We start from the raw sequence: 9,233 nt of genomic DNA, 5'->3' as shown, positions 1-9,233 counted from the left end.
CGATCTCAGCTCACTGCAAGCTCCACCTCCGGGGTTCAAGCAATTCTCCTACATCAGCCTCCCGAATAGCTGGGATTACAGGCGCCCACCACCATGCCCGACTAATTTTTGCATTTTTAGTAGAGACGGGGTTTCACCACGTTGGCCAGGCTAGTCTCAAACTCCTGACCTCAGATGTTCTGCCTGCCTTGGCCTCCCAAAGTGCTGGGATTACAGGCGTGAGCCACTGCACATTTTCTTTTTAAATTTTAACTATTTCTAATTTTTAGATAAGCAGTGTATTCACTTGGTCCCAAAATCAATGGGTTCAAAGTATAAATGGTGAAAATTCTCCCTTCCACCTTCTCTCCTATCCAGTCCCCTTCCCATGAACAGTCATGATTAACAGATTTTTGTACATACTTCATTCTAGAGATATTTTGTTCATGCAAAAGCTATACATATTTTCCTCATTTAAGAAAACCACAAATAGTAGTATAATGTAGACATACTCTACAACTCACTGTTTTCACTGAGCAATATGCAGTGGAGATGAATCCATGTCTGTTCATAAAGAGCTTCTTTATTCATTTTTAGAGCTACAGAATATTTCTTTGTGTGGCTGTACTGTTATTTATTTAAGCAATCCCCTGTTGACTACTGTTTAGCTTATCTCATCTTTGCTGTTACAGTGTCACCATGAAGAGACTTGTGCACACATCATGTCACATATCTATAAATATAAATGAATTCCTAAAAGAGAATTGCTGGTTCAAAGGGTATTTGCATGCAAAATTTTCATAGATGTTGTCAAATTGTGCCCTGTAAGGGTTACAAACAATTTAGACTCCCACAAGTAATTTGTGATTGTCCTTGTTTCCCTGTATCCTCAGTAATAAATGTGTTATCAAATTTTGAAGTATTTGTTGGTCTAGTGGGTGAAAAATTATATCCCATTGTAGTTTGTGTGAAATTACTTATTGTGAGTGAGACTGAACATCATTTCATCTTTGAAGATCCATATGCATTTTCTTTTCTCTCTGTTCATATCCTTTTGAGAAAAAGAAAATCACTTTTATCTGAGAAATGCAAGTCTTTTTAATTATCAGGTCCAGAGAGACATTAAAATGAGACAAGGCCAGGTGCAGTGGCTCACATCTGTAATACTAGCAGTTTGGGAGGCCCAGGCAGGTGGATCGCTTGAGCCCAGGAGTTTGAGACCAGCCTGGGAAACATGGCAAAACCCCATCTCTGCAAAAAATACCAAAAAAAATTTGCTGGGTGTGGTGGCACATACCCTTGAAATTAAATTGCCATTGTAACATTATTAAGAGATGGGACCTTTAAGAGGTAATTAAGCCATGGGGGCTCTGCCCTCATGGGTGGGATTGATGTTATTATAAAAGAGTGAGTTCAGCCCCTTGCCCTCTCTCTCGCCCTCTGCCTTCCACCATGGGATGATGCAGCAAGAAGGTCCTTGTCAGACACTGACCTCTCAGGAATTCCCAGCCTCCAGAACTGTGGGTTAATACATTTCTATTTATTGCAAATTACCCATCTCAGGTTATGGCAGCACAAATGGACTAAAACATACAGCAATGAAATTATTCTTTATATGTGATTTGAGTTGCAAATGCTCGCCAGTTTACCGTTTGTCTTGTGACTTTGCCTGGGGAGGGTTTTTACATGTGGATTTTTTCTTTTTTCTTTTAGAATAATTGAATCTATCAAACTCTTCTGTGATGGCTCCCCAGTTTTATATTGTACCTAAAAATGCCCTCCCCAGCATTTGATTCAAAACAAGTATGATTGTTTATTCTAATATTTTATGGTATCTTTTTTTTACATTTAATTTTTTAATCAACTAGAATTTATCCTGGAGTCAGGTGTGAGATCCGAATTTAACTTTATATTTCCTTAGAGTTTTTCTTTCCACATTAACTTTAGAATCAGATTGTTTCGCTCTCCCTCAAAAAAGAAAATCCTGTTGGGATATTTATTGGAATTGCATCAACTTTATTATTAACACACTCTCCACTATGGTTACTGTTTTGGTGGTGAATCTTCCTTTCCAAGATTACAGATTTCCACCTCTTTGACTTTTCTTTGTATCCCTCAGGAGTGTTTTGAATTTTTTTTTTTTTTTTTTTTTTTGAGACGGAGTCTCGCTCTGTCGCCCAGGCTGGAGTGCAGTGGCGCAATCTCAGCTCGCTGCAAGCTCCGCCTCCCGGGTTCACGCCATTCTCCTGCCTCAGCCTCCTGAGTAGCTGGGACTACAGGCGCCAGCCACCATGCCCGGCTAATTTTTTGTATTTTTAGTAGAGATGGGATTTCACTGTGTTAGCCAGATGGTCTCGATCTCCTGACCTCGTGATCCGCCTGCCTCGGCCTCCCAAAGTGCTGGGATTACATGAATTTTTCTTTATATGAACGATGCACTAAGAATAATCTATTCCACTGAGATAACGTTGCAATTTTAAAATGAAGGAAAGAAAGAAACCCTAGCATCTCAGTAGGCCAGCCTAACAACGCTTCCTTCTTGTTCATGCAAAGGCAAGTTGGCAGGTGATCTCCTCCATCCTGTGATTCAGGTATCCAGGTTCTTTTCACCTTGAGATGTTGCTCTGAAACAAGGGGCCTCCAAAGCTCCTGCAGCAGGGGAAGAGAGCCTGGAGTAGCACCCAAGCTGTTAATTCCCTGGGCCTGGAGGTCACACACTTCTTTTTTCATTTTATTGGCTACACTCATCACAAGACTACCTAACTGCAAAGATACTGTTAGTCCTTTGCAAAGGTAATCCCGTCATGTACCCAGGAAAGAAAGGAGGACAAGATATATGTAACACTGGCAGTCTCTTTCACACCAGCAAAACTATTAACCACAAGGGTAAACTAAAGAAACATTTTGGTCATACGAAGTCTCAAAACATTTCATTCCAAGGCAGCTTCTCTCAGGAAACTAGTAGAGTGGAGCCTCCACCAAAATAAGAGAGCAAATCAAAGAAGAGGAATATATGGGATAAGGAGACAAAGAACCCAACCCAAGATTGAGTCAAAGTGAATCCCCAGGATGGTGGTGAAGAACATCCCAGGAGGCAGCAAGACTCCAACTAAAAGCGTGTGCTGTTTTTGCCTCTGCAAAGGAAAAAGGAACCAACAGAAAGGAAGCTAACCAAGAGCCAAGGAGCAGCACCCAGACCAAATGAGGCAGATGAGCAGCCTGTATCCAGCTCTGCCTGAAGCTGGGTCTGTTCCTAGGGAGTTTAGTTACATGAGTCAGTGACTTACCTTTGTGCTTTGGCCAGTTGAGGGCTGGTTTCCACTTAATAACAAAACAATTCCAGTCTGAGACCAGGAGACCACAGAAATGGAAGAAATAAAGCTAGTTCTCAGGGAATTTTATTCTTTTTTGTGTGTTCTTTTAAAAAACATGTTTAGGACGGGCACTGTGGCTCATGCCTGTAATCCCAGCACTTTGGGAGGCCAAGGCAGGCAGATCACGAGGTCAGGAGATAGAGACCATCCTGGGTAACACGGTGAAACCCCATGTCTACTGAAAATACAAAAAAAATTAGCTGGGCGTGGTGGCGGGCGCCTGTAGTCCCAGCTACTCAGGAGGCTGAGGCAGGAGAATGGTGTGAACCCAGGAGGCGGAGCTTGCAGTGAGCCGAGATTGCGCCACTGCACTCCAGCCTGGGCAACAGAGCAAGACTCTGTCTCAAAAAAAAAAGTGTTTATATTTGACATGTAATAATTGTACACATTTATGGGGTACAGTGTGATGTTTCAATACATGTATACATTGTATAATGACCAAATCTGGGTAGTTAGCATATCATTCACCACAAAATTTACATTTATTTCTGGTGATAACTTTCAGGATCCTCTTTATTAGCTCACTTGAAATATACTCTACATTGTTATTAGCTGTAGTCATCGTACTATGGACGGGAACACCAGCATTTATTCTTCCTGTCTAACTGTAACTTTGTGCCCGTTGACCAACCTCTTCCCATCCCTGTTTCCCCTCCCCAGGCTCTGGTAATCACTGTTTTGCTCTCTACTTCTATGTGATCAACCTTTTTGACGCTACATGAGAGAGATCATGTGGTATCTGCCTTTCTGTGCCTGGTTTATTTCACTTAGCCTTATGTCCTCCAGGCTCATCCATGTTGCTGTGAATGACAGGATTTCATTCTTTTCCCACGAGTTTTTAATCTTGTTAAGGACATTCTAACTGTCATTAACTACAGTGTATATTGTCTCTGCTTCTAGACTGTCATCTCCTCAAGGACTATGTGTTTTAGCTAAATTCCTTGCATGCAGTGGGCCTTAGAAGCTGGGCAATTTCAGAAATGAAAATCACACTGTGAAAGTTATTCACAGTTTAGTATTAAGTGAAAGAAGTTAAGTGGGAAGCTAATTTGCTCATTTTTAAAAATGGGGCTACTTGGGAAAATATTTTAAATGGCATTTTAAGTATTGGGATTTCAGGTGAAATTTCTTATCTTATTTTTGTTTTTTGGTTTTCTTCATTTTCTGCCATGAATATTATTTGTTTTGTAATGAAAAGGTATATATAAAAAATTGATTGTGAGTTCAAACAATGCTATCTGCCAGCATTAAGCATGAAAGTACACTAAAGAAACATTTTGGTCTTGGTTTGGCTGCTATTTTACAAAAGCATTCACTAATTTTTTTTTTTTTTTTTGAATGAGAAAACATTTATTCCATCTCCAAACAGCATCCCAGGGCCGGGCATCTCCCCTACGACTTTATAATACACTCGGCACAGACAGAGTCTGGGAGCCATGGGGCACCTCTGCCCTCCCCAGGCTTCCTAAGTAACAACTGCAGAATATTTACATAAAGCTGGGTGTTGTCAGGCAAAGCCATTCCCTGCTGCCAGGGGTGGGAGCAAGAAGGAAGTGCCATGAGCACCAGCCCCGCCTTCACACCATGGGAGGCAGCCCAGAGGCCACCGGCACGGGGTGGTGGCCCCCAGATCATACAGCAGTGGACACAGGGGAAGCAAACCTGAGTGAGGACACAAGAGCCTGGTCCAGCTCCGCTGCACAGGGTAGGTGTGACGGCCCCCACGAGTCTTTGGCAGAGAACGCAGGTAACAGCGGCTCCCACGGCCGGACCCGGGCCGGGGGGAAGCTGAGGCACTTGTCAGTAGCACATGGGTGCCTGCTGGCTTCTAGGCACCCAGGCGGGGCTGGGGTCATTAAAAGCAAGGAAAAACACTAGCTAAAAACCCTTTCCTAAAAGTGCCCTGGAGGAGTGAGCGGCTGACTGAAGCCCTCTGGGCACAGGCACTTGGGGTGTGGCTCTGCCAGCCCCCGCCAGGCTGTAAGGCTCCTTAGCTGTGTGTCAGCTGCACAGGATGGAACAGGTGAAAGAGGGGGTTTGGCAGTTCCAGGAGGCTCATGGGAAAGTCCGGGGCAGAGGGGAGGGCCCTCTCTGTCCCCCTTCCCACCCTAACCGCCACTCAGTACACAGGGGGCGGCTGGTAGCCCTCGGTGGTCTCCGCGTTCTGGGTGAAGGGTGGCTGTTGGTAGTTGTCCACAGATGCACCTGGGTAGGAGGCAGTGTTGGGGTCCGGAGTGGGGTCGACGTGGTTCTGGATGAAGTCGTCCCCGCCAGCCTTGTAGCGCTGGTAGGTCAGGGAGGCCAGCACAGCCCAGGAGAAGATGGAAAAGAAGCTGAAGGTGATGGCTGCCCTCGCAGAGTCGGCCCCCACCAGCACGTCCTCCGGGTCGGTGACCGCCCACTGGTTGGTGAGGAAGCAGAAACCAACAAACCACAGGAAGGTCCAGAGAGCTGAAAAGAGCAGGTCACCAACGACGAGGTACTTGTACTTGCGGTCAGTGGCGTTGCTGATCTGGGGGAAATACGCGTCGACCACCAAGAAGAAGGCCGAGGCCAGGAAGGCCAGCACCCCGATGGCACTGCCATAGCGGCAGGCGTCCTCGTTGTGGTTGAACACGCAGTACATCTGCTTAGACTTATGGGTGTTGCTGTAGCCCTCGCCATAGATGCAGGAGAACACGATCAAGGCGAAGACTGTGGAGGGCGGGAAGGCGGGGCCCGGGACGCTAAATGCCGGCCCCGCTGGCCGCCAGGGCCCGGACGCGGCCGCCTCCACCTGTCACGCTCGTGGGTTAGGGGTCCCGCCGGGCCTGGCGGCGGGTGTGGGGGGGGGGGTCCTCGGGGTGCCCCCGGCCCGCCCTCCCCGGGCTCACCAAGCACAGGGCGCGCGCCACCACCTGCGGCTGCGTGAGGAAGGGCCGCAGGTCGAAGGAGCCGCCCGCCTCGGCCACGCCGTAGGCCCCGCTCTCCATGTCGCCGTCGCCGCCCAGCATTCACTATGTAAATACTGTAACATTTTCCCATCTTTTCTTTTTTAGAAAATTAAAATTGAGTGTGAGAATTTCTCTCAGATTCAATAAATCATATCACTGTGGTATAAATATATCACTATAATATATGAAGGTTTTCTTTAAAGATTTGTTAATTCAGTAAGCAAAACAGGACAGACACATTATGAATTTTAAAAAATAACTTAGGCCTAAATATTAATATTTATTCTTCAGACCCTTTATTGTTGAGATATGACATCTACTAGATATGATATCTACTAGATCAAACCTAGATTCTTAGGTTTACACAGGCCAAACAAATCAGTGTCCCTTCTGTAAAATAATACTTGAAGCAAGAAAAATATATAGAGATTCACATTGAATCTGGTTTATGCTTAAACTAGACTTAGTCCTGTAAATCTGAAAATGTGCTTATAATTACAAGTATTCTTAAAATGTGTGTAAGCGCCTTTTTATGTTTGAATTTGATCTAAAAGTGCCTACATTGCCTGTAACACTCTCAAGCTTTCATAGGAGCAATCGTTGCTTAAAAAATTTTTTTTCTCCACATTCCAAAAATCTCACTAAAGACAATTGTTTTCCAATAACATGTACCATGTGAAAGGTATTTATTTTCCAGACCGCATTTACTGGAAGAAGTGCACAAACCACAATTGTTCAGAATAGGAAAAATATAAAATAGTGCTTCGAATCTTACGGTAGTACCCAAAACTACCCAAATTGCTGTAATTATTGTGAAAAAAGTAATCACAGTATTTGTTCAATATTTAAAAACACAATTTATTGAGAATCCATATTGAACATGTCTGAGTTCTGGGAACATTTTAAAATTTAATATTGTCATATGAGCTACTAATACTTTGTTTACATTTTCTCTGTGAACTCACCCTTCTAACAGCTTACAGTTAAAGTGTTTGTTGTAATAGACCACTGACCTGGCTTTGCTGGCTTCGGGCTACAGAAAACTACAGTCCTCACTTAACACAAGGGTAGAAATATAGCACCACTAGATGGTACTATGAGGTAATTATTAAATTCCACATTATTTCAACTGAGCATCGACAGTGATTTTTTTCTGCAAGGAATAAATCACTCTTACTAGTCTTACCATTCCCATTAGCACCATCTACTCCTAACTTTAATTTCCTAAATCACCCCAGTAGGAAGAACTGCCAGCCTTTGATTCATAACAAAATCTTTTACATAAAGTTTTTGAGGTTAAATAAAATGTGGCTTCTGGGAAGTGATATTAATTCCCTGTTTTCTTTCACAATTACCTTGAAGCTCAACAATATGTAAAGGAATGTAAACAAGAGTTTTCATAGCCAACTGAGCGATTAAAAGACAAAATAGCATTAACAAAAACCAGTTTTGCCATTCTTCATGGCATATATAGTTGACAGCTAAAGCTTTTGTTTATTTTCATTGTTAAGTCTTACATGCAAAGAATGTTTTGGTAGATAGGGTGAATTTTGTCTTTATCGATATGGTTCAAACAGCCAGCCTGTGGTTAATACTCTGTTTAATCAAAGCATTGCAGTTCCCAGCAGCTTCTCCGATGGGCATTAGCACTGGGCTCAGTCACCCAGGAAAACACAATGGTTTCACTTCAGAGAGTATTTGAAGCCAACTGCACCCTGTGCTGCTAAATGTTGCCATTTTCCACTGAAAAGAATTCCACACTAATCATGTGTGAAGGTCATTTTGATTCTGGTTTGTAATACGTAGATACTGTTCCTATCTGCTTTTGTGGTCAATTGGTAAGAATGGTAATTCTCCAAGGCCTAAGTCAGCTCAGCTCACAGTAACTGCATTAGAAAAACTGTTTCCCCTTCAACCAACCCAGCGTCTGAAAGATTCACATCAGGTCAGAGAGCAAAAATAATATAGACAGAAATCTGTTCAATAGGAAATACGTTGACTTGGAAAATCCCCAAATTAAATAACTGAAAAGTTATGTTTAAGTTGATAAATCTTTTAATATTTTCATTATGAAGCACATGTTCCAGTAATGATTAATCATTTAGTTCAGTACTCTGAGAATTAAAGAATGCAGCCAATTTATAATAAGGAAATATTTCATTGTCCAAATAAAAATTTGAAAATTGAATGTTTATTGAACATCATAGTGCAAAGTGTTGTGGGGAATGCAAAAATGTAAAAGGTAATGCTTACCGTCAAGAACACATGTGCACACGTCCTCATTAAAGAAGACAAGCATGAATTGTTTAAAACAGTACAAGGCCCCATATACCTAGATAGCAGACTGTCAGTCAGCAATGTTTAGGGTGTTGGATAAAAGAAGGCTCTTTGTGAGCGGGCATGAAGAGAGACTTCCTGGAAGCAATGTGACTTGAGCAGCTCACAGATAGCTGGTTCTTGCCCTGGCTGTGTATTGGAATTGCATCTGGAACATCAAAATACACTGATGCCCGAGCCCTGCCACAAGGGATTCTGATTTAGTTCATCTGGGTGCTCCCAGGTGAATCTAATAAATCATTGCCTTAGTGTTGGTCACATTTCTGGCTGATGGTTCAAGAATAGAGCCTGAACCAGAATGTAAATCAACCACATCGCTTCGCCCAGTGTTTAGTTCTGCTGGCGATGGTCTCGTGACATGTTGCGAGCCATGAAAGAAGCAGTTGTACGACTTCCCTTCTGGTGCAGGGTTCTCCTCTTCTTGGAGCCACATGTTGGGGCTGGCATGACTTTCCGTTTAGTCCACCTTCCCCCTTTTCAATGCACTTTATGTTTGTAAGTAAAAAATCCATCTTGGCTGGGCGCGGTGGCTCACGCCTGAAATCTCAGCACTTTGGGAGGCCGAGGCAGGCGGATCATGAGGTCAGGAAATCGAGACCATCCTGGCTAA

General features: G+C 43.3%; 1 protein-coding gene across 1 annotated transcript; it reads right to left on the bottom strand.

Moving 5' to 3' along the window:
• Positions 1 to 4,680: 4,680 nt before the first annotated feature.
• On the bottom strand, positions 4,681 to 6,325 carry LOC453252 (putative synaptogyrin-2 like protein). The gene is given in 3 exon segments (XM_024349045.2): positions 4,681 to 5,664; positions 5,666 to 6,047; positions 6,223 to 6,325. Coding segments are annotated over 3 exon segments (741 nt in total). The 3' UTR covers positions 4,681 to 5,408.
• Between the last annotated feature and the right edge of the window lie 2,908 nt (positions 6,326 to 9,233).

The sequence above is a fragment of the Pan troglodytes genome, chromosome 16, assembly GCF_028858775.2.
Source record: "Pan troglodytes isolate AG18354 chromosome 16, NHGRI_mPanTro3-v2.0_pri, whole genome shotgun sequence".
Taxonomy (NCBI): Eukaryota; Metazoa; Chordata; class Mammalia; order Primates; family Hominidae; genus Pan; species Pan troglodytes.
Note: the sequence above shows the minus strand (reverse complement) of the source record. Positions and strands in the feature narration are given on the sequence as shown.